General features: G+C 41.2%; 3 protein-coding genes across 4 annotated transcripts in view; all 3 read right to left on the reverse strand.

Annotated features, from left to right (window-relative positions):
* The window catches only part of LOC146673331 (high affinity immunoglobulin gamma Fc receptor I-like), a 118,609-nt gene extending 104,142 nt beyond the window's left edge, over positions 1–14,467 (reverse strand). Inside the window, exons 1-5 of the mRNA XM_085401903.1 lie at positions 14,437–14,467; positions 13,591–13,626; positions 13,165–13,428; positions 12,840–13,085; positions 12,695–12,753 (exon numbers count right to left, since the gene is read on the reverse strand). Coding sequence (XP_085258029.1) covers positions 12,695–12,753; positions 12,840–13,085; positions 13,165–13,428; positions 13,591–13,626; positions 14,437–14,467 — 636 coding nt within the window. The remainder of the gene's footprint in view (positions 1–12,694; positions 12,754–12,839; positions 13,086–13,164; positions 13,429–13,590; positions 13,627–14,436) is intronic.
* Positions 1–26,339, reverse strand: part of LOC146673332 (uncharacterized) — a 193,268-nt gene that overhangs the window by 47,047 nt on the left and 119,882 nt on the right. The window lies entirely within an intron of this gene.
* Positions 22,302–26,339, reverse strand: part of LOC146673334 (coxsackievirus and adenovirus receptor homolog) — a 189,769-nt gene continuing 185,731 nt past the window's right edge. For both annotated transcript variants that reach the window (XM_085401966.1, XM_085401967.1), the window contains 2 exons: positions 23,699–24,058; positions 22,302–23,460 (listed from right to left, as the gene is read on the reverse strand). In XM_085401966.1, the coding sequence (XP_085258092.1) occupies positions 23,267–23,460; positions 23,699–24,058 (554 nt within the window). In that variant the 3' untranslated portion in view covers positions 22,302–23,266. The remainder of the gene's footprint in view (positions 23,461–23,698; positions 24,059–26,339) is intronic.

Here is a 26,339-nt window from a genome sequence, read left to right on the forward strand (position 1 = left end):
GCTGCATTATTCTTTATTTGACTTAAAGTCCAAATACTAAAACTGAAAATATTTTAAGTCACCAAAAAAACAAGGGTGGTGTTCCTCCCACTCAACAAACAGAAAATCCCACACACTCCACCCAAAGCTAAATCCTCAGTCTAATCAATCAAACGCAAAGTGTTAAAGTCAATGTGTGACCCACCTGCCACTGACACACAAACTTCAATGTGTTTCATTGTTTTTGTAACAGTGACAATAAAGATCTGTTCTTACAGAGCAGTGAATATAGGTCAGAGCAGTCAGTGATATCACCACATTTTATTTTTAATTCACTTTTTATATAAATAAATAAATTCAGATGAATGTGTAATTTAACACACTGTCAGGGTCCCTGTGCCTACCCGGTCGGCTCAGTACGGCTACATATGTTTTGTATTCCTTTTTTATTTTTTTCCTGCTCTCTCCTTTCCCCTCTTTCCCTCCTCCCTCTGCCTGGGCGGAGCTCACCTGCGGGCTCCTGCCCTTGGCCCACGCACCTGTGGCTCGTCACGAGTGATCCAGCTCCTTTATAAGATGGCAGCCCTGTGTTTCTCGTCGCTGGACCGTTGCCGACCCTCGTCAGTGTAACCCCAGCTCAATGACTTCTGAAGTGTTTCATAGCGATTTACCTAACTACCCATTCGTGTCTCTGTGTACAGATTCCCTGGACCTACCCCTGTGTTACCCAAGTGAGTGGAGTGTGAAGAGGAGTGGACGGAGAGTGTGCGAGTGTGAAGAGGAGTGGACGGAGAGTGTGCGTGTCTTTCCCGTTCGTGTGTGGACCCCCGGAGCCCGGCTTTCCCCTCACTTTTGTAAATAATCACCTGGTGTATCATAATAAAGACTCTTGTGCTTTCAAGACCTAGAGCCTGCGTGTGAGTCCGTTCAGTCCCATTGTGACACACACTTGTGACTAATTTCAACCTGAATTTCAGTTTTTACTGTGGCCCACCTGTAGTACCTTCATGACCCACTGGGGCATCCAGACCCACACTGCTTAAAAGACTTTCTCACCCTTATAACATCTAATTCAGTGAAATATACATAGTGATCTTGCCACATTAATAAAATATTTATCTTAATAATAATAATTTAGAAATTGATATGGCTCACTGCCATATCGCGCCATATCTGTCACTCTCAAAAGTACAGTTTTTAAATTTAATGTTGCTGAAACAACAAAATAAATAAAAATAAATAAATCTGATGGAGAAATCACTCATCTTTGGAAAAGAGAGTTTTTTACAGAGAAATGGCTCTTTCCAAAATAAAAGCTATACTATCCGCTTCTTCTAGGCTATATTCTCAGCAGCATATTAAACATATCAGGTCAGATCCCCATAAGGAGAATAAGTGGTAAGTAGATAAAGTTATACAGGCTGGTGACACAGAGACATCCAGGTCAGTCACTGTACAAATGGAAGGTAGAAGACTAGACACTGAGACGGAGAAATTCAAAAATATATATATTGACTAATCAAAACCCAGGCTGTGTGGCCATGTGGCTAACGGCAGAGAAGAAGCAGTTCAGAAGAACGGCTGCCAGAGGTGTGGCAGGGCTGGAGGCTAGTCGAGGTGTGGGTGAAGACCTTTGGGTGGCTTGGTAGGTGGAGACGGTACCTGGAGTGGCAGGTGCAGGAGGTCCTGGTCGTGCCATGGCAGGTCCAGGCAGTGCCGAATGTGGATCAGGTTTGGCAGGTGCAGAACCAGATAGCGGAGCGCAGACCTCTGGCTGAGACGTGATATAACCAAACATTGCTGAGGCCTCTGACTGAGACTGCAGCAGGCTCTGGAGATGGGCGTCCTCCAGCCTCAGCTGGAAAGGGACCCATTGGTTTAATTCCCAAAGCGGGCGATGGCATGGACCTTTTGAACTGGGGTTAGCAGTGTCTGTCCATATGTTTTCCTGTCTCTGAAAGAGCACGAACAAAGTCTCTGTCACTCACCACAGCTGGCTGCTTTGAGGAAGTGTGGATTAGACATGAGCGCTGGTGGCGGAGACGCCAAAATTGCAAGATTAGCAAAAAAAAAGTGCAAAAGCAGACAGAACAAAATTTGAAGGACGGCCCCTTACCACGTTCACTGCTTTGCTGCACCAGCCCAGCTACCACACCAAGAACCATTGTTTTGATAAAAGGCACTTAAACCCAAATGACTTCAGTGGTCATCTGATAGATTTCTGAACGTTAAATCTTAAGTCTCTGTCTAGGAGGACCAGCATAAGGGTTAAAAAAGGTGTCTCTGCCCCAGTCCCCAAAGCCAGACCCAAAAGCCAACATAACATAAGGTGAGGTTTATTCCTACTAATAACACCAAACTGAAAGCATTAATTCTGGGGTGAACAAAGACCACAATAATAAACGAACAAGCTATTCCAAAGAAGTGCAACCTACCTCTGTGTGAAACAAAACCAAACTAAACAGTATTTTCAGCACTACACACAAAACCTAATTATTCTCAAAAGACACACAAAATTGATTACTGAGGGTTTGGAGGCCAAGAACAGGTCTGCTGCTGTCATGAGAACAACTGCTGGTATAAGGGTTTTTAAAACACCCAGTTGTTAATGGGGAACCAACCAGCAGCTGCCAGGTCAACGCCATCCCAAAACTGCTCCCCAGGTCCTCTCATGAAGACCACACATATAAAACACAATCCAGACACATTCATTCAAAATATGGTCAGGGTTCTAACATTAAAGTATTGCCATGTATAAAGCAGGTGCTCTGCTTAGTGCTGTGCAGTACTACAAATTCTGGTATAAGTCTAATACCAAGTAAATCCAGGGTCATTGTTCCTGATACTAGTATTGATGCTGTTGACCTATACAGGCAACTTATGTTGGTGAGTTCAGTCTGTTGTGATTTATGAGATGAATCAGCATCTATTTGTTAGTTCAAAAAACATGCATTGACCACTAAATAATTTAGAGACCTGGAGTATAAAAGTGTCTGACTCTAAAGTGCTTTGGTTTAGCTGTTGTTGTTTAAAAGAATATAAACAAACAAAATAAATTTTCCATAGTGTGTCTCTGATGTAACACCCAGTTTTACCAGTAGGTGGCAGCAGACCTCATATGTGAATCATTCCCTTTTGAAGCTTCACTGTCATCCCTCACAAACTCATTCACAAGCTGGCACGAAGCGGATTATAGGAGAGAGGTCTGGTCTGGTGTCATGGTGTGAGGACAACAACCTCACCCTCAACACTGACAAGACAAAGGAGATGACATCTTGCTTGAAACCCATAGAACCACATGAATAACACAGAATAAAATCTTTTAATGCAGATAAAGTTAATAGCTGGGGAAAAAGAACACCGTGTTTAAGGCACATTTTAAATAAAAAACAACAAGGAAACTTAACTGTGTCCATAAAACACAAACATATGTTTATTGTTATTGATGATTTTACAAGAAAATTGAATTTTAAAACTCCAGGTAAAAATACATAATCATATATATATATATATTTTTTTTTTATCATAGTTGTTCAGGTAAGTAAAAAAAAATTTAAATAAAGAACAACATGTGGATGTCCTCTGCTCTGAGGTGCTGGGGGACCAGTTAGAGACCAGCAGCTGGACGTCAGTGGCTGGACTGGTGGACTACTTCAGTGAAGAGTAGACGACGTCTGGCTCTGGTTTAAAGTCTGAACACAAACACAGTTCAAACAACAGGAAACATGATTACAAGCTTTGTAGTTCCATCAAGACCTCCAATCTCCACCTCTCTGCATCACACACAGTCCCAGTTCAGACGTTACTGGGAGCCAGCTCAGATACATATGACAAAGGTTACACACTGCTTTCATTTTAATTTAAAGTTAAATTAACAAAACCCAAACCTTAAACCCACAGAGCTGAAACAATCAGATAAGCATTTGCATTAAAAAGTCCAATATATGCTGTTTTAGTTCACTTCATTGGTTCTTGGTGACTCCATGAAAGATTTTCAAAATACATTTGAAAAACTGTTGACATGTAAAAGTGTGTAGTCCACCCAGACAGCTATGATAAGCTCCAGTTCCCATGTGACCCTTAATTTGACAACTCAAAAAGAACACAGCTTTATTGCTGGCGAGGAGGCGACACAAATAACAATACAAAACTAAACTGGGGAAAACTAATGCACAAGGAGACAGGGGGAGAAACACACAGCTATAAGGGCTGATGCAACAGTAACAATGAAAAACACAGGGCTTAAATACATTGAGGGAAAACGAGGGGATTGTGACACAGAAGGAGAGCACAGTTCTCCTTCTGTGTCACAATCCCCTCGTTTAATCAATCTCCTCAACATAGGGACCTGAAACATGGGACAGAAAGGCACAGTAGACACAACACGGGAAGCCATCACACAAAACCTAGGAACTAAATCCTTGACAACCATAACTGAAAACTAGGGAAATAACAATAATCAAAACAGTACAGCCAAGGACTCAGAACATAAACCATAATATGAAAGTACAAGGCTGGTCACAAGGACCCAGAATTTTTAGGTTTCTGTGTGGATGTAAAAATGCAGCACACTACACTTCACTGTGCCCTACAGCAAAGTTTAATAAAACATATAGAAAGAGACATGGTGTTATTGACTTGTGTTTGTTCATTGAAGCTTGTATATGATTTGTACTATGCTTGAATGAGAAACTGTCTGTTTCCACTCTGGAAGGAGATGACAGATAATCTATGATATCTATAATAATCTATCCATATTTACAGTGAAGCTCTTCATTTTCAGAGGAGCGTTACATGATACGGGGTTTAAAATAATCATTCTTTATCTTATACTGAACCTTTGTACAGCCTCTGGTTTTATTCTCTGCCTGAAACAAGGTGATTTAATATACCCTTGTTCAAGAAAACATTGTTTTAATTGGCTATTGTGTTTTGTTTTTTGTTTTTTGCCTGAGATAAGCATATTAGGGATATATCACCTCTCTATCATACTATCCATACAGATTATTGGGAAAAACAACCCGTGAGCAGGCTGCAACCTCAGCTTTTGGCTCACAGGAATTATTGTTCACACACTTACGATAACTTAAAAGGTTTGATGTGAGCATGGCCTTTCCAAACCAGTAAATGAATGCTTGGCTGCATTTGAATGGAAAGCAACTGTACCTCTTTTTCTCTTTGGTGTGGCAGCATAATTGTTCATAACTGATGTTTCCTGTTCTCAGTACTGAGTAGCCTGCAGCTGAATAAATATCTGCAGAAAAGAAAAACACAGAAATTACTTCACAACAACAACAACAACAACAACAACAGTACAGTGAAATAACGTAGCCATGATGGTTATACTGTATGCAGATTAACTAAACATCACCTCTGTCTAAAACTTCAGAGTTAAAGTAAATAAAAAGTGGGGAAACTGCAGTTTAATAGTTTAACTGCAGATTAATGCAAAGTTATGCCACTTTAATATTTTCACATTTTCATAATTGGTGCAAATATGTAAAAAACAAATATGCATAATCTATACATACAAGGTGTTTGTAAAGTGTTTTGTATGTTTGCGTGAGATTCCGTTTCCTAAGTCCTGATTGGTTGGTCAACCATACTGGAGAAAGGAAGTGGGTGTGGTCAGGCCACGGTGGCCCGTGCTCTCCTGGACTGGAGTAAGCTGTTGGATGTCTACAGGTAACAACTAGCTGACAAAGCTTCAGCGACACCCCTGCTGTGGTCTATCCCCACAGTAGCCTCAGTGAAACAAAAGCCTACTGCCGTGTTTTTCCCGAGGCAGAGTTGGACTGTGAAATTTTTTATGCTAAATTTGAGTTGGATGGGAAGGGCTTTTGTTGTGTGTCTGGGGATGCATCATCTCCTAGTTTAGGTAAACTATTTTGTTAAGCTATTTAGCATTGCTGGTTTACTAGGGGTTTTATTTGATCTAGTCTTTTCCCTTAGAGTAAACCACCTACATATTATTGTTGTTTTCTTTTGTGGTGTGTTGTTTATTTGTGGTAAATAAATACCATAATTTTACACTATTTTCCTATTTTATTCCTTGGATTATTAAATAGATTATAAGAAGCTAAGAGAGATATGAGATTAATAGTTTTAAAGATCACATAATTGGCCAAGCTGCCTCACTCTGAACACACCTATTTGAGAGCGTGTGTGTTTTTGGTATACTGATTGCTGTTAAAGAGACAAGAACCTGGGGTGATCCAATATCATGGCAAACCATGTAATAGTCAGGCTGGTACCTGCTACCATGTACATTTCACACTTTGCCTCTTCAAAATGTGAAATGTACACCCATGCAGAAGTTCCAGTAAGTTGCTGTAACAGCAGAGGTAGGCATTTCATTTCAAGCCAGTACAAAAATAATCATGAAAACAGACATTATAACACATTTACATGTATATACATATTATCCTCCTAACTTAATTGTTTCCAGTTATCAAGGTCCCTAGAATGCGACTTCATTGCTTTAAATAAACCATCTTCCACTGCTGGTAACTGTCACTACCCGATCCGTACCGGAAACCCGATCGGTACCCCGCATGTGCGAAAGGTTTCTACTTCCGGTCGTAGCGTTTTACGATAGTTATGGGTCAGAGTATCTGTTAAGATGTTAAGAATAACAAGTATATCTTAAAATGTTTGCAATAATGAAGCATTTCAGTACAATGTGGACAAAAACGAAAAATAAAAAGATAGTTACGGATCAGGACTCTCCGATCCTTACTGCGCATGTGTAAAGTCTGACCGTACAAATCGGGTCTACCCGATCCGTACCGCGCATGTGCAGATGTTTTCTTCTTCTTCTGTTCGTTTTAATGGCAGTTTACTCCCCAGTGTACGAGGGTACCGCCACCTGCTGACCGAGCGAATAAACCCTATTATAAACTGAATTATCGTCATTACAAACGTGTGTTAAATCTGATTTAGCGATAGTCGAGTGTGTTTATGCTTGTCTGTGAGGAGAGGATTGTTGGAATAGTGATGATGATGTGCGCTATCACTGTCAATTGTCAGTAAACACTTCATCTGGCTGATGAATCTACAGGTGAGATATTACAAAGTCTGCATTATTAACTCTATAATTAGGCGCCATTCTTCTTATTTTACGGCGCTGTTGCTCAATCGGGGGACACTCTCTGTTGAGGAGAAAAGCATGCATTTCTTTGTATACGGATTATCCATTGTTTAAATGTCCCGGGCAGTCGAAAAGGAGGCAGAGCTGTTGAGAAATGCTTGGAGCTAACTGGGCGCTAACCGTATCATTCAAATACATTGAATGTCGCAATGTTGGCAAAGAGAGGAAGTGACGTAAGATTTGCGCATGCGGGGTACCGATCGGGTTTCCGGTACGGATCGGGTAGTGACACTGTGATTTGCAAAGGTAAGTGTCACTGTCACTACCCGATCCGTACCGGAAACCCGATCGGTACCCCGCATGCGCGAAAGGTGTCTACTTCCGGTCGAAGCATTTTACGATAGTTACAGGTCAGAGTATCTGTTAAGATGTTAAGAATAACAAGTATCTCTTAACATGTTTCCGATAATGAAACATTTAACTCATTCACTGCCATTGACGTCTATAGACGTCAATGGCAGTGAATGAGCCAATGGGTTTAACTCATTCACTGCCAGCCATTGGCAGTGAATGAGTTAATATAATGTGGACAAAAATAAAAAAATTAAAAGATAGTCCCGATCCGTACCGCGCATGTGCAGGGGTTTTCTTCTTCTGTTCGTTTAATGGCAGTGTACTCCCCAGTGTACGAGGATACCGCCACCTGCTGACTGAGCGAATGAACCCTATTGTAAACTGAATTAGCGTCATTACAAACATGTGTTAAATTTGATTTAGTGATAATCGAGTGTGTTTATGCTTGTCTGTGTGGAGAGGGTTGTTGGAAAAGTGATGATAATGTTCGCTATCACTGTCAATTGCCAGTAAACACTTCATCTGGCTGCTGAATCTTCACGTGATATATTATAAAGTCTGTATTATTAACTCTGTCACTAGGCACCATTCTTCTTATTTTACGGCGCTGTTGTTCAATCGGGGAATGCTTTCTGTTGAGGAGAAAAGCAAAAATTTGTTGCGGATACGGATTATTCATTGTTTAAATGTCCTGGTAGTCGAAAAGGAGGCAGAGCTGCTGAGAAATGCTAGGAGCTAACTGGGCGCTAACCGTATCATTCAAATGTATTGAATGTCGCAATGTTGGCAAAAAGAGGAAGTGACGTAAGATTTGCGCATGCGGGCTACCGATCGGGTTTCCGGTACGGATCGGGTAGTGACACTAAGCACTGTCAGTGGCGAACTGCATTGGTTTTGTTTAAAAATAAGTGTTCCACTGTGTAAAATGGCGGTTTGCTAAGCATATATTGTGTTTATTGAGAGGTTCATGTTTTGTCTGATAAGAGCAGTTTGGTTGCATGTTTCATTTGGTAATATCTGCCGCAATTTCGGGCTACATTCCCGCTAGTTAGCAGAGCACCCATTCGGTCAAAGTAATGCAAGATGAAGCATTAGCTTTTCAGCTGCAGTTTGCTGGTAATCCTGCTATTTGGTTTTGTGTCATACTCATTCCTGAGACCGTAGAATTTTGTAAAAACGTGATTATTTTTGCTTAATGTGTTTTTTATATATTTGTTGTTGTATTTTACTATGTTGATAATTTCGCAGTGTTTACTGTGATTTGCAAAGGGCCAGCAGCAGAGTTGGAGTGGTGTTTGCCCCAGCATCTGAATGAACGGCGCGGTCCGAGCCACAAATTGAACGCCTGTGTCTAACTGGTCTCTCTGCTGTGCACCCCAATCCAACACAAACTTACACAACGCAGAGTCCGGGGTGTAGGGAGGCTCCTGCACTGGTTGGGTTACATCTACATTTTCACATTTAGTCATGATACTGGGTTGCAAAGGCAGCCAGAAAGCGTGGACACAAACACACCAGTTCAAGTCGTTGTGGGGTGCTTCGACTTCAGGTGTAGTTAAATTTCTCAGGCGATGGACATGTAAAATTTAACTCTAAGACATCATTATGTGAGTTAATCAAAAAGTTAAAATCTTTATGTAATATTTTTTTTAATTTATTTTTATTTTTTATTATTATTTTAAAAGGTATTGATTGGTTTATAAAGACAAATTATTTGTTTGGGTATATTATTTAACAGGTTGATTTTTGTACATTTATAATCTGAGTTAAATTTCAATAAAGGTTCAGCCAGTGTGGTTAATATTAAAATTGTTATAAGATCACGGCAAACAACAGAACATTTGTGGTATCTGCTTTACATTGAATCCAACACTAAAGCTAGTTTGGTCAAAACTGGGGGACCAGGTTTTGGAGACAGTATAGAGCAGTTAGACCACAGATAAAAATACAAAGATGCAAAGATTAACATATGTATGTAACCTTTGTAAGTAGCGTTTGCTTTTCAGTCTTCTTTCCTAACACTGCTACTGAGAAACAACAACTGCTGTAACTAGTTGAAGGTGCACGACCACAGATCTATTTTGGTTTTCTGCTTTTCATCTAACCCACCACTCAACCTAGTTCGATCAAAACTGGGGTACCAAGCAATACAGAGCATTTAGAGCGCAGCTAAAAAGACTGTGTGAAGATTAACACATGTATGTAACTTTTGTAAATAGCTGAAGCTTTTCATGGTCTTTGCATTTCTCAACACTTCTGCTGAGAAACAACAGCTACCCTAACTAGTTGAAGGTGCACAACCACAGAGCTGGCACCTTTTTCAGTGAAAACTGATGCTTCACCACAGGGCAAGTTCTCACGATATGAACACTGTGCTTGGCCAAACCAGAACAGAGAAGTGTCATCAGCTTCAGACTACAGGAAGGAGCTGCTGTGGTTTTACATGCAGAACTTTTTAAGCACTTAAAAAGATTCATCGTATAACAGTTATCTCTTTTTAAACTTCATATTAACATTCACTCTTCTAAGAGATGGTGTGCGCCATTAAGATAGCAGTGTAATTGAATTCAATTCAGTTGACTTTTATTTTTATACTGCCAAATCACAACAAGTTGCCTCAGTGAGCTTTATATTCTAAAATAAGGACCCTACAATAATACATAGAAAAAACACAGAAATCAAATGACTCGATTTGACAAACACTTGGTGACAGCGGGAAGGACAAACTCCCTTTTAACAGGAAGAAACCTCCAGCACAGCCAGGCTCAGGGAGGGGCGGGGCCATCTGCTGAGTGGACAGTGTGAGATGTAGTCTCACCACAGACTGTCTCAGTCTAAAGAAACATCGTGTGTGTGTGTGTGTGTGTGCTTGCTCAGAGACTAATTAATTGTCATGATAGTCAGTGTTATCAATGAGATAAGTGAGATAAGTTGTTATGTCTCAATATTTGTGGAATTTGTTTTACTGTAAATGGTAAATGACCTGTATTTGTATAGCGCTTTACACAACCAGTCATCCACCCATTCACATACAGGTGATGGCAGCTACATTGTAGCCACAGCTGCCCTGGGGCACACTGACAGAGGCGAGGCTGCCGAACACTGGCGCCACCTCTGACCACCACCAGTAGGCAACGGGTGAAGTGTCTTGCACAAGGACACAACGACCGAGACTGTCCAAGGGCGTGAACCGGCAACCTTTTGATTACAAGGCAACCTCCCAACTCTTGAGCCACGATCGCCTCTTGCATTAAAATATCTTATTAAAGTAACCTGTGCATGAAGGAAAGTCCTTAACCTACTACTATATTATTTAATGTAAATATGAGGACAGGGGATTCTGGGTAAAAAAAAAAAAAAAAAAGACAATAGGGGAAAAATATAAAGGTCAAGGTGTTGAGACCTGCACAAACAATTAACCAGTGAAGAGTTTAGGAGCTTTGGGCAGGTTTCACAGTTTTGAATATGCAGGTTGTTACTGTACGCTTTGTTGTTCAGGAAAACTCAGCGATGATGATCCGTATTTATTGAATATTATTAGTTTATGTTGCAAAGACAAAAATCTCTGATTGTATATTATAGATTCAGTCTAACATATATCAATGTTAGCATTACTAAACCTCATGTCTGCATGTTACACAGCTGAACACCAAATCCTGACTAAAAGGTGCTTAGTGGTAATTTTAGTGACAGCTTTTTACAGTATCTACTTGGGGCTTTGTATCTAAGTCCCCAGAAGCTTACAATCTTCAGTCACTCATTCTCCTTTAATACCATGTTATGGTAAATGGTAAATGGCCTGCATTTGTATAGCGCTTTTCTAGTCCATAGGACCCCAAAGCGCTTTACACTACATTCAGTCATTCACCCATTCACACACACATGAGATGTTACACATCTCTCTAAATCCTGTTTGATTTTTGTTTGCATTGTTTTGTCAAATTGAGAAATATCAGAAAACTGAAGTCTGAAGTTTTTAAACAGAAGCATTAGATGCTCGTTCATGTATCAACATCTGTAATTCTTGAATTTCTCCACACAGTAAATCTGTACTGAACCACCTGCAGGTTATTTAAAATGCTGTCAGACAGACAGACCCACATCACCACAGTCAGCAGACAACGAAGAGCAGCTGTACCTCTCATCTGTGATCTGGTTTTCTTGTCTTTGATGATGATTCGACCATAACTGATGTCTTCTGTTCTCACTGCAGAGTAGATTACTGCTGCATCACTGTCTGCACAACAAAACACACAAAATGTTGGAATCACATAAATATGAAGCAGTAAAGTCATTTAAACTTTGAGTAAAGCTACATATGTTACACTGAGATAAGCTAATTATAAAAGGAAATTATGAATAAAACTATAGTAAGTTTACTTAATGTGAATATGAATTATTTATTTCTAACGCCTGATCGAGAAACACCTGCAGGTGACTTTAAAAAGAATCATAAACAGGAAACTGTACGACTGCAGAGGTGTTAGTTTGTGTTAACCACAGACAACAAACACAGAGGGCAGCATGTAAAGAGCAATGCTCAATGAGCACAGAGTGAAATTTTACAGACTTAAAATGACTGAGTTATTAAATTTGGAGAGAGGAAACAAATCAAATGAAAAAAAAAGTGACATTAAAGCCGTGACATACAAAGATGAACTCTGGCGAAATTACTACAGAGTTAAACTTTAGCATCAATTTAATAGAACGTTTATTTTTCTATTACAATTCACAGTTGTACTTTCTTCACCTGCTTCATAATATCCTCATAGAAATCTTTTCATGAGACATAAAATCTCTATGAATGTAATCAGAACTTAAAAGTATTTTATAAAATTGGAGCTGAATAAACACAAATAAATAACCGACAAAGGACCTCAAATTACCGTTGTTTTGTTTTTTTGGATGTTGATGAGTTGATATTTTGACATCACTGTACAAGATGTCATCTGTGAGGCCATTTTCCACAGCTTCATCTAGTGAAATTATTAAAATTAAGAAAGTATTTACAATCACAACAATTTACAGTGAAGAGTCCAAATAAAAACAAAAAATAAACGGTTTTACATTTTTAATGTGAAATTAAAATTTTAAAAATCATCAAATCATAATAAACATAGCATAACACATGGATTTACATAACCACATATATTGAAAAGTCTGAGTCTCACCTTCAGGTTTCCTGTGAACACATCGTCTCACCAGCAGAACCAGTAACACCAGTAGAACCACAACACAGACTGATCCAACAGATGACAACACAAAGAGTACAGGAGGAGAGGTGGATGTAGGTGGTGTGGATGTAGGTGGAGGTGTGGTGGTGTGTTCGTCTAAAATAAAGCAAACACAGTCATTAAGGTGTCGTCACATTGTGAATGTTGAAAGCTGCAGAAACACAGACAGGTGAGTGTGTCACCTGTGACAGTGATCCAGCTGGATGGAGACTCTCCATGACCGCTGATGTCACACTTGTAGAGGCCTTCATCAGACCTGGAAACATGCTGGATGGTCATGTGACCTGTAGGCTGCTTCCTGATGAGGGAGCCATCTTTATAGAAAGCAGCTGGGAGGTTGGAGGGAGTGGTCTTTGTTTTACAGAGCAGAGTGACGTCATCTCCCTCCATCACAGGGAGGACAGGACTCTGCAGGATCACTGATCCACCTCAACACAGAGACAAACTACAGCATTTCATCCATTTACACACAGCTTCATCAACACTAACTCCACACACTCAGCTTACCAGTGACTGTCAGGTTAACCATGTTACTGATGGGACCCTCTCTGGACTCACACCAGTAAACTCCACTGTCATGAGGTGCTGTTATACTGAGCTTACACGTAGAACCATTTACTTCTCCCCACCCATCTCTACACTGAGTCCTCTGTTGTTTGCTTGTGTTTCTCCTCAGAGTCCATCCAGCAGAGCTGTCGTCCTCCTCACAGCTCAGAGACACAAAGTCTCCTTTAAAGAACTGAGAGCTGCTGGGACTCACAGTCAGACGAGCTGTGAGGGTTAAAATGAAAAAAAAAAACAAAAAAACAATTGTTGCTTGGTTGCTTTTGTCTGACACAAGCATGTTTTACTTAATTCTGTAACATGACCCCAATCAGGTCATATCAGTGAGCTTTTATCAGGTTTAAACTGTGGCAGAAGAAGGTTACTGACCTTGGTTTGTTGTGCAGCTCAGCAGTGAGATCAGAACTAAAGAGAAATGACACTCAGGTTGATTTGAGGTGAACATAACGAACAACTCCACACAAACAGCTGGCAAACACACAAACTCATCTCTCTCTGACAAAAGACTAAATAAAAAGTGCCTGAAGCTAAAAGACATTTGGTAGAATCAATCCTTCAATTTTCTTTACCAATTTTTAAAATTTAGGAATCTATCTCAGCTGTTTTAACATGACTACAGGTAATTACAGAGTAACACAGACGGACTGACTTTCACACCAGTTCAGAATTACCAGTTAACTAAACGTGTCTTTGGACTGTGGGGGAAAACATACAGACATTAACCACTGCAGCTCTGTGACACTTGCATTATTAGATATACTCTGTTCATTACCAAATATCAAAACATCTAAAATTTAAATTTTCTGGAGGAACTTTGTTACTGACATAAAAGTATTGAGACAGTTTTGTCTTTTTGATTCTCCTCTACCCCGGTTTTTATGTAAAATCAACACTCAGTAATTATTATGCACAGTGACTAAGCTTTGTGTATACACGGAGTAAGCACTACTTTTAAATAATTCCATAAAGTCATGTGTTGACTTTCAAGCTGTGTTGATATAATGAGTGAAGGATTTGATCTTTTCACTGCCTGCTGTGTTTCCTCGACTCCTGAGCAAAGATAAAGAGTCAGTTCAGACCTGCAGTTGGTCCTCGTGGTGTTTGAACTTGAATTCAGCCTGATTTGTTTTTCATGTCTTCTCCTCCATCATCAGTTATCAGGAGAGCAGACAGTCAAAGTACAAGAATTCAAACAAACACAGAGATTCTACTTACAGAGCAGACACAGCACAGATGTTTCCTTCATCGTCCTTCTCACTCATTTGAGCTTTTTTTCATTTCTGTCACTGACACCAAGTAAAGCCCGCCCTCTTCCTCTGAGCACCAGCTTTGTGCAGTGCACGACTAATAGTTGTCCTATGGACAGATTCCCCCACCTGAGCTGTAGATCTCTGCAGCTTGTCCAGAGTCACCACGGGCCTCTTGGCTGCATTTCTGATCAGTGCTCTCCTTGTTCGGCCTGTGAGTTTAGGTGGACGGCCTTGTCTTGGTAGGTTACAGTTGTGCCATACTCCTTCCATTTCTGAATGATCGCTTGAACAGTGCTCCGTGGGATGTTCAAGGCTTGGGAAATATTTTTGTAGCCTAAGTAGTGATGGGTCCAGCAACACTGACGCACCAGCGCATGTATCAAGCTCACAGAGTGGAACCTGTATCAGTGCGTGTGTTGCTTTAAGAAAAAGCCACGTGATCGATACAGCTGCTGTATCACTCATCGCCAAGCTGTGTTTAGCATCCGCATCTACCAACAGAATGAGTCTCCACCAAAAAAACTAGATTACTCTCGCAAAGATAAAAAAAAAAAAAATATATATATATATATATATATTAGGGGTGCAACGATATTCGTATCGATATTGAACCGTTCGATATAGTGCTTTCGGTTCGGTACGCATATGTATCGAACAATACAACATTTGTAATTTATTTTATCAATTTTCCTTCTGACGATGCTGTCTGTGTTGAGCGCTCAGTGAATCTGTGTTCGACTACTCCGCCTAGGCTGCACTGTCCAGCGCAGATCCACTGAGCGCTCAACACAGACAGCATAGTCAGAAGGAAGAGCGCAGGGCACCTCCCCCACCCTCATTCAGTTCTGGCGTTTGGAATTATTTTGGTTTTCATGTGAAGTATGACCCTGAAGGTAAGCGAGTCATGGACTAAAGTAAAACAGTATGTTGGATGTGCCATGCAATGCTCAATTACATTGGTGTGAACTAGTGTGCTAGCGCAGTTAGCTCGTTAACGTGTTGGCCGTCTAGCCCCATGCACGGAGCAATCGGCGGTAGCTCGTTAACGGAGATTTGCCGTGTTGTGGCGTTAAGGTCATTTCAACGAGATTAACCTGAAAGCACTAGTGGGAACACGACGAATATGACTGCACATTTACGCCGACATCATCCTAGTGCAAAGACAAGTGGAAGCAGACAAAAAAAAGCAAGCATGCTACTAACTTTAGCCGAGTCATTTAGACAGCTGTTAGCACATGATTCTCCTTATGCTGCTGAGAATATAGCCCAGAAGAAGCGGATAGTATAGCTTTTATTTTGGAAAGAGCCATTTCTCTGTAATAAACTCTCTTTTCCAAAGATGAGTGATTCCTCAATCAGATACAGGGCTCGCAATATCGCTAGCCCGACGTCCCGGAGCTAGCGATTTTTTTCAGTCCGGCTACCAAAATCTATCTCTGCCCTGCCCGTCGGGCTATTGTAGGAAAAATATATGTCAATGCTTTTGCATTCTTTCAGAAATGTAGCTGGGTAATTATGTCATTGGCATCGGTGAGCCACTGTCAATATGTGACATATTGAAGTCGCGTTTGAATTTGCGCTTGTTTTTTTGCTTTCACTTTGCAATCGTGCGAACTGTGTATAGAGAGCGACAGCACTGATCTGTGAGTGATGATAATTTGTGCACCAATTCCTCTGACATCGTCTTATTAATCGTTAGCTTACTATGCAAACATGACAAGTGAAATCTCCCGCAGCAAGCTTAAACATGTGAGAGGTTGATTGCGCAGAGAATCGCTGAGCTTATGTGTGTGCGTGTGTAAAAGCAGCAGGATATATATTTCACTACGATGACCTGGGGCCCGTTCTTCGTACGTGGCTTATTACATCCAACATCAAATGACACATCCAAGACCAAATCATCGCGCTAACCGTGAGCTCGCTAATCCGGTTCTCCGAACACACCTGCTGTTGACGATTAGTACAGCTGGATGAAGTAATGTGAGATCACTGGGTGTCGTAAAAGGGGCTACGCATCGATAGTGGAAACATTGATCGGCAACCCTCTGATTGGTCGGCGAAAATGTCGAAGGAGCGCGCTCGGTATTTTTCGGCAGCAGAGCAAGAACTCCTGAGTGAGGGATTTCAGGAGTTTCAGAGTTTAATCAGAACGCAAGGGAACACTGCAAAGGCTGCAAAAGCAAGGAGAGAGGGCTGGCAGAAAGTTGCTGACAAATTAAACTCGTAAGTAATTTAATAATAACAATAATAATGGAGTGGATTTATATAGCGCTTTTCAAGGCACCCAAAGCGCATGACAATGCCACTATTCAGTCACTCTCACATTCACACACTGGTGGAGGCAGCTACGGTTGTAGCCACAGCTGCCCTGGGGCAGACTGACAGAAGCCAGGCTGCCATATTGCGCCATCGGCCCCTCTGGCCAACACCAGTAGGCGGTAGGGTAGATTTATCATATCACACTATATTATCCAATATTATATTACATTACATTATATTATAATATGTTATATTACATCCCCTTTAACACTAGAGCCACAACAGGACCCACTAGAACATGGGAACAAGTAAAAGTGAAATATAAGAATATTCTACAGAATGGTAATATTTATCACTTATATTGCTTTTCGTCTCTTGGAAAGAGACCCTGGAATACTCTGTTTGTTTGTTCATAACAGCAACCAAGAAAAGGGCAGAGCAAAAAAAGACAGGTGGTGGTCCTGCACCCCCTCGTCAACAAGTTGGTTAAGTAGGCCTAAATAATACCCTCACGGGAAAATCGATATCTCTCTATGAGCACACTGTCGCGCTGAGCTAAAGGATCCTGTCTGTCCCGCAATATACGCTGAATTCTGAAAACTCTCCTTATCAATCTTGCACCTTCCGCAATGGGCTGCTCGCGTATACGGACAGGACATGGCTGCGACAGGCTTCCCAAATCCACCTTCGCTTTTATAGCCGTGGTCTCTCATCTTGATTACACGAAGTAATTTACAATTACTACTCTGAAATATGACTTACATCTGTAATAATCACATACATGTAATAGAATGTTAATAGTACATTTCCCTTTTTTAGGAAATGACCTGTATGTATCTGTGTGAAATCAATAAAAGGATCAAGTGCTGCATTATCTTCAGTTACATTGATATTATTTATTTATGGTGAAACAGTGGTGGAATATCGCTGTTGCTTTCGTATAAATGAAGCGGACATACCTGCGTGGCCGCGATCTAATCCTGTTTACATAAAGTAAACCTGCTCCCGAGCAGGTTTACGCTTACGGCTCTGTTGCTATGACAGCAAGTCCCGGATGAGCTTCGGGGAACCGAACGATCCAGGATCACGCGAAATCGTCAACAATCTAATCCAGCTAACTTACTTAGCGAGGTACGAAGAACGGGCCCCTGGATGACTGAGAACCTTCACAGACAGATATATATTTTAGTTCTGCTGAGCCAAATAAGACAGGTCAGGGTGAAGAAGTGACAGCCAAAGAAAAGCTTACCACAAAACGGAGAAGTTATGACAAATCAGACTATAAGGCAAAAAGAAAGTGCAGCTTTATGGTTTCATGGACAAAAGAATTTCTGTGGCTGCAATATGACGAGCTAAATAACCAGGGCTGCACATAAGTGGTCCGCAGGTGCGCATTCGCTGTCAAAATAAAAAACACGCACAAGGGTTAGGGTTAAATTTAAAAACTGTACTTTTGAGTTAAAATATATATTTATAATTTTAATAAATGACAAATTAAAAATGCATGAACATTTTTTTGTATCGAAAAAATATCGAACCGTGACACCAAAGTATCGAACCGAACCGAACCGTGAATTTTGTGTATCGTTGCACCCCTAATATATATATATATATATATAAAAATACAATCATATTATAACAAAATGGAGCCTGAAAGAAAAAGAAAAGTTTCTGCTGTGTGGGATCATTTCGATCTTTTAACTGGAAATAAGATAACAGTTTGTCTGTCTTTGTTTCAGTGTAATCTATCAGAACAGGAAAAACAGCAATATGACCTGCAGTATAAATTATTTATTTCATTTTATGCAGGTTAAATGTTGCATCTGTTCTGCGGAGCTTTCTTACACAATCAAAAGCACCTCCTCAGTGTTTAGGCATTACAGAGCCAAACATGAAAATGAGGAGACAAACACACCAAGAATGAACACAGGTCGGCCTATATAGACACTGAACAACTTTATCATCATATTTTTTTTATTAATATGTGTTTTATTATTTTGAAATCAAACATCTAAAAAGACTGTTCTGGACCAGGCAGTCCTGAGTTTTATTATAAAGGACTGCCAACCCCTTAGTATTGTGGAGAGAAACATTCCAAGATCAGAGGATCCTTTAACGTACTGGGGGAATAGGAAGACATCCTATCAGAACCTTTTCCACCTGGCTTTACAGTTTGTGTACCCCAGCTTCATCTGTGCCTGTGAGTTTTCCAAAGCTGGGGAAATGGTGTCAAAAAAACACAATAGACTGAATGCAAAAACATTGGATAAACTTATTTTTCTGAATAAAAATGTATAATAAACTGTGAGTCAATTACATTTAAATGGGTAATATTATATTCACAATACTTTCATTTTAATTTTCACTTAATGTTATTCACAATATATTTTAAAGATGTCTACAATATTTGCAATATAAAAGATATAAAATGATTCCATGGGAAGTACAATACCTTACAGTGTATATAAGTATGACTAGGTCATTGAATCAGTGTCTGTTGTGAGTCTCAAGTAAGTTGCCTGCAATGATATTTAAGGTCCAGCAGGAGTCAGTATGGAGTAAAACAGCAACACTGTGTCCACACAGTATCGATACAGTTTGGGGAATGTGCTGGAACGCTTCACGAGGCCTCAGCTACCCATCAGTAAGCCTGTTTTAAATTTCTCAATAACTTTAACCTGTCTGGTAGTGATGGCCCGCTTGAAGCTAACGCTAACGATTAAAAACGATTAAAATGTTGACTAATAGTATTCACCAAACTCCTTTCCAGGTGCAGCGTGAATCTTGCCAAAGATGGGCACATTTTGAATGTGCAAAATATAGAGTGCAACCAAGAATATAAATGCCAAAAATGTAAGGAAAACACATAACAACTTCAAATAAAAACAGCTGTCTTTTCCCGTCCATGTGTCTTTGTATTCTTTGTCAACATTAGATGGGAGCATGTTATTAATGTCCAAGCGAAATAACTCAAAGTTTTGAAGTGTGATTTGGCCATCTGAAAGTCCTACCTATACGACAGAGCCATTAACCACGTAAGATAGCATATTCTGATAAGGTAGCACGGATTGATAGACAAGACCCTAAATTTACGCTACGGTTGTTTTGACAAGGTTTTGTCAGAACACCGGTGCGTGTGTCAAAAAAATCAACACACTGCTTCAGAAGCACTGTGTTGAAGCTTGATTCGTTTGGCCAGAGTCACGTGATCAGTGACGTCTGAAGCTTCATTTAGAACCTAACTGCTTCGGTATCTGATTCAATGGTTTATAAGCAGGTGAACCATTCGCGGGGTTTGTGGAGTGTTTTGATGGTGACAGATAGCGAACCACTGATATTTATATTGAGAAATTCTACTCCCAGGTCAAAAATATAGGAAAATTTCCCTAATGTAATTTTATTTATAAAAATACCCGTCTAGCGATTAACTGCATAAGTACATGGAGGCAGGACCTCACAGCAGAAGCATACTCCATAATGTGTTGTACATTATTATATGTATATTATATGTAACGTGGTATTTTTGGAGGGAGGGAGGGGCATCCTCCCCTCCCTCCTTTTCCTCCCCGGCTACCTCCCTCTTCCCACTCCACCACACTCACCCACACAGGTAGGGCCTTGGGGTGCGGGTGTGTCACGAGGGTGCAGGGGAGACATTCCCCCCCCCCCCCCCCCCCCCCCCCCCCGCCCCCTCTGTCCCCTTCTGGCCACCTGTGCCTTAATTTTATCTCACAACTTAGACATCCACATTACTTACACTCTCATAACACACACACATATATATATAGGGCCTTGAGGGTGGGCACGTTAACGGCGTCCAGTGGACGGTCTGTGTATTCAAACCTTCCTCTGGCGCTGGTGCCCACCTCTCAATTTTAAATCCATGTAGACATTGAGGGTTCTCGGGAGGGGCCGTGCTAACACCTGCGGCTCTCTAGCAGCAGCACCATGCTATCCCTTGTTTTAAATGCACTTTAGAACAACATGCAGCAACACTACACATGAGCGGGAGGAGGGAGGTATGGGGTCTTCACACACCCCCGTTCTCTGCTAGCCATCGGGGGCGGGGGGGCTGGGAGGAGATGTTGGCTGTCCGATTGGCCTCCCTGCTGCTGCGGAGCCTGGGACGCTCTGCTTGCCTCCACCCCGGGGGGAAGGGTAACATCTCTTGGGTCTGGGTTCTGTTTCCCCCTCTGGGGGCGAGGGTACCTGGACCCGGGTTATAGAGTATGTTTGGGGAGTGTGATTGTGTGTACATGTCCATTTATGTCAGTCCTTACGTTGGGTGAGTGCTGAGTGTTTGTATATGTGTGCATGAGGGTGGGAACGCATATTTGTGTCTGTGTGTGCCTGTTTGTCTGTGTCTATATGTCAGGTCGGGTCTTAGACTCCACCTCTCTGGGAACTCCCAGGCCCTCCAAGGCCTATCTCCCACTCACACTCCCTGTCGGTGACTGCTGCCCTCAGGGGTCGGTGCATTGGTGGTTCTTGGTGTCCGGGGCTGGGCACTCAGGTATGTACTGGCTCACTCCCGGTGGCTACCTGGCGGGGCCTGGCGCCTGTTGCTCGGTCAGGCCTCCTCCGGGGTGCGGGGGGCCCTCGGGCCTCTGGGCCTGCAGCTCGGTTCACTCTGGCACAGCTGGCTGCCAGCAGAGCCGGCGGGCACGCCGGTGCAGCCCCCTCTAGCTTCTGCTCGGTGGCTACTGGGTGACGCCTCGTCTGGGGATGCCCCTCCGGTGGTCCTCCTTGGGCTCTCGCACTCTGAGGCCTCTGGATGTCTGGGGCCTGGATCTCCTCCATGCCTGCTTCATGCCCTGGGGGACGGGGCTATGGCTCGCTACATCCTCTTGCAGACCATTACATGGGGAAACCATTTGAATACAAGCGTGCTGATCCACACAGGTGTGCACATGGGTGTTCACTGCTCGTAGACTTAAATTACACCTTTCTTGGCTGCTACTTCAAAGCACATTGTGCGCTGTCTGTCCTGCGTGCTGCACAACAACATTGAATTTTTAGTATTTACTGCTGTTTACACTTAGCTAGATTAATGTGATGGTGTTGTGTTTAGTATGTTGCTTTGGTTGGTTTTTTTTTTTTGCTGGTTTTCTATTCTTCTCCTCTCAACAGGTGATCCAGGAGATTTTTTTTCTCCCCCCCTTTCTCACTGTCCCTCTCCCCTTCTGTTTTTCTTTTCCTTCCTCTTTCTCTCTCCCTTTCCTATCCCTCACTCATGTCTGTCCCGTCTGTAACATCTGAAAATAAAATATAATAAATAATAAAAACAAAGGTCGATCAAATGGACCAATACGGCAATGCCACGATGATCCATTTGGCAAAGTAAATCCATTGGGTATCCTTGTTGGTCTTCAGACAACAATTCTGACGGCTAAAGAACCAAATGGGACAGGCAAAAAAAACAAAAAAAACCCCCAAAAAACCCCAAAAAGAAGCATACTCCATAATGTGTTGTACATTAGTATATGTATATTATATGTAACGTGGTATTTTTCAATTCTTGTATTTACCAACATCAAGAAGTCACAAGCAAAGAAAGACCACACAATGGTGCATGTTTAAACAAGGAAAGTTTACTGGTCAAAATTATTTATTAAAGAAATAAACGACATTTTTGTCACCCCAAAAAATACACGTTCAAAGCAACACAACAGCGGCCCAATATCAGACAGAATTCCACTCTGTAGAGTGGGCAATCATTACGAAGCAGTTGGTTTTATTTTGTGGATTCAAGCTGCTCTTCATATTTTTGGCCACCAGATGTCACCAGAGAGGACTGTGTTGAAAAGCTTCGAGTAATGAACCGTTTTTCAATACAAGCATCAATGCTTCAGAAAGCTTCATTTGGCCATCACTACTGTCTTGTGTGTTCTCTTCATGGTGTTGTTGCTCCCAATATTTAGGCTGTGTCCCAATTCAGGGTCTGCACGCTTGAAGTATGCGTTTTAAGTGCGATTACGTCACCGCCACGCGACGACGGCTGTCCCAATTCGAAGTGTACTTCAAATGCATACTCCAAATAAGCACAGCTTATTTATCAAACCATCATCCATCCTAGGAAATTTCTTCGGAAACGTGTGACTCTTCTGGTTTTCTACTTGGATGTTATCTTTTTAGTTTCTTCAGTCACACGTTATCCTTCTGTTTGTTTTAGGAATGCAGCCTTATCTGACTGTGTGAATCGGTGAGCCATTTCCATCATGCTGCAGTTCTTCTGTAGGCTGGTATGAATGCTGACTCAGTTTCGGTTACTTATATTTTCTGTATATCAAAAAACCAACAGCAGCAAGAAGCACATCAGGAACTACCAGACCAGCGATCAGTCCAACAGGTCTATCCTTTTTTTCCTCCATCCTCTGTGTCTTACTTATCAAACCATCATCCATTCTGTGAAAATTCTTTGAAAATATGCAGCTCTTCTTGTTTCATACTTGAACGCTATTGTTTTAGTTTCTTCAGTCAGATCGTCTCCTGTTTTTTTTGGGTTCCTTTTCCCAGTGTCACCATGCAAGAATCTTTCAAACAGGTTCAGCGGGAGGCTGGTATGAATCCTGATTCTGTTGTTGTTTATGTTTTCTGTAGATCACAAAAACAACACCAGCAACAATAAGCCCGGTGAGAACTGAGAGACTGACAATCAGCCAAATAGATCCATTCAGATTCTGCTCGCCTGCCTCCTTCCCTCCATCCTCTGTGTCTCCTCCTGTCTGACCTGCAGGTGAGAAACAGGTGTGAGGTGTCAGCTGTCAGGTAGGTGATGAGTGAAGAACAGAACAGAATCCATTTCCTCTTCAAACTGCTGTCAGACATTATCTACTGCACTCTGATCACATCACTCAGACCAGCTGCTTTCTACAAAGTCTCATCAACAACATCTTTACAAACAAACATCAACAACCAGGAAGCAGCTTCACCTCTGATCACACACACACTCAACTCTACTCACTCACCTGGAGGATCAACAACACTCAGTGTGATGATGCTGATGGGGTTATCATTTAAAATAGCTCTCTTTCTACGGTTTGTTCCCGTCTTGACACGACACTCGTATGTTCCAGTGTCATTAGTCGTCACATTCTTCAGAATCAGAGACACGTCTCCATCCTTCATCTGTCTGTCCTGCAGATCCACCCGGTTCTTAAAAGATGGATGCTGGTTTTCTGGATCAAACTGCTTATTTCTGTAAAATAGCACATATTCATCTCCCAGGTCAGCTCTGCTCCACTCTACACCTAAGATGATGTTGTTGTTTGGAGCTCGACATGTCAGAGTGACGTTATGTCCCGACTCAGCTGTGATGATTTTTTGGTCTGAAAGAGGAAACGACACAGAGCAGAGAGGTTAAAGGTCAAAGTAATTAACCAAACAGCCAATCACAGTGAAGACTTACAGAAAGAAAAGAGAAACCAGCAAAGAGAAATGTATTTATTTATTCTTTAACTTGTTTCTTTGGTTAGTGGCAGCCTGTTGCAGGAGCTCTTTTTGTTTCTATGTTTAGATTTTACTTAATCACTTGCTCATTCTTAATTACTAATGACTTTATTATTACTTTAAAGATTTTGTTTTTTATGTTTTTTTTTTTTTAGAGCTTTTGGCTAATGAATAGTTTAAATATTACACATTGTTTACACTGAGAGTGCTGTGTTCAAAAAAAAAGGTTTGTTCCAGCTATCATTAAAGTGAAAAATGCTGCTAGCATATTTAGTGCCACTGCACACCCTCCCTCAGCAGATCTAACTTTAATTCTATTCCTGCTGAAGCCAATGTGTCTTTTCTGTTTTTGTTTTTTTTCTCTCCTTTTTATAGTTGGGAACATTTTTCAAAAAGCCAGAATCTCCTATTTCCATAGCACAGGGTTAGATTTACTTATCACCTTCAGTAGAAACCTCAGAGGGTTAAAGCAGTGCTGTTTGTAACAACCAAAGAGCTCATTGTGTATAACAGCAGATATTAAAGGAAATCTTTTAAAACACATCAGATCTCAGTGAGGAAATAAACAAAGCTGACATCTACACTGATATGCTTTGGGTAAAGTGTTAAGAACAAAATGATGGGAAGTTATTAACTTACAGGGGGCTGAAGTTAAAAAAAGACCCCCAAAATTAATTGTATGACCTCCACATGTTTGTATCGATCTCTGACAACATCGGGGCATGCTTCTAATGATTGTGTCCTGGTGAAATCCTTTCTTTGTTATAGGTCAGGGGATGAAGCTTGTCATCTAATTGGAAGGTTGTGCGTTCGATCCCTGGCTGTTCTAGTGTGCATGTGAATGGGTGAATGAGGCATGTTGTATAAATACTCCTCAGAGTAGAAAGGCACTAAACAAGAAACACTCGATTTACCATATCCAACACTGAGCTCCTGCAAAGTCAGAGAGTGAAACAATGTCCCAGAGCTGTTCTGTTGGATTAAGCAGGAAGGGGTGGGGCCAGTATAAATTCTTTCTTCCTCCTCCAGCAGCTGCCTGCATACTCTCACCACCGCATTGTTGTGCACCAGGACAAACCAAGGACCCACTGCACCAGTGTAGGGTCTGACAGTGAGTCCAAGAATTCCTCTTGATACCTAACGACAGTCAGGGTGCTGCTGACTAACCTGCAGAGGTCTGTGCATCCGTCAGTGGATATGATCTCCATGACCATCACTCACTCACCACCAAACCAGCCATGCTGAACAATAAATAACATTCTCTACAGATTCTGCAGACCCTTTTACATCCGTCTCATGTGCACTGACAGGGGCACAGTGTCAGAGCTGCAAATTAACACAATGCAGCTAAAACTGATTGACAAACCCTGTTACTTAACTAACCAGATCAAAATCACTGATTTTTCACTGACCACAGATCGATAGAAACACACGTGCTGACAATAAGTGAACATAATGTGTGAGAGAAAGCAGCCTCTCATTATAAGACACTGAGTCTCTGCATGCTGCCTTTATGGAGCTACAGCTGTTTGTATACACTGAACAAAAAGCTTTGTAGCTGTATACTGACTCCTGAAACTACAACACATCACACTGACACACACTGTGTAAATCTTCCTGCTCTGATTAAGCCTTGGGATGTCTAAACACAATGCCAAGCATGCCCAAAGGAACTTTATGCAGGTGATCAGCAGCACTCTGCAGCAGAGCTGGTATCTTAATGGAGCGGTCACAGTGTCACAGTTGTAATAAAGGTTTTTGTGATTGAGTTGCATGTTAATAAATCTGTAAATGTTATATGTTTGCCAGTTTAAGTATCATGATGCTGGTTATAACTGGTTGCAAATGTTAAGATTAAATATCTCTTTAATTGATTATTTATAGAACTCCTGATATTACATCACTAAGATTGCTTTTGTGGTTTATTTTAATAGCATCAAGCTGTAAAAACAATCAGTTAAATGGCTGTTCTACTCTATAGCTGTTGGAAGTTTTGCCACAGTTGTGCGCTACTATTGGAAAACTTGCAAACCTCACAAAATGGAGGCAAATTTATGGTCTACAGCGCCCTCTTGTGGACAGATTGTGAAATATTGCTTGTGCAGCATATACTACCCCAGCAGAAGTTCATATTATTGTCCATCCAATAATATTTCATTC

The sequence above is a fragment of the Rhamphochromis longiceps genome, linkage group LG3 (assembly GCF_057381845.1).
Source record: "Rhamphochromis longiceps isolate RC_006_pf linkage group LG3, R_longiceps_female_GT1.1, whole genome shotgun sequence".
In the NCBI taxonomy this organism is placed as follows: domain Eukaryota; kingdom Metazoa; phylum Chordata; class Actinopteri; order Cichliformes; family Cichlidae; genus Rhamphochromis; species Rhamphochromis longiceps.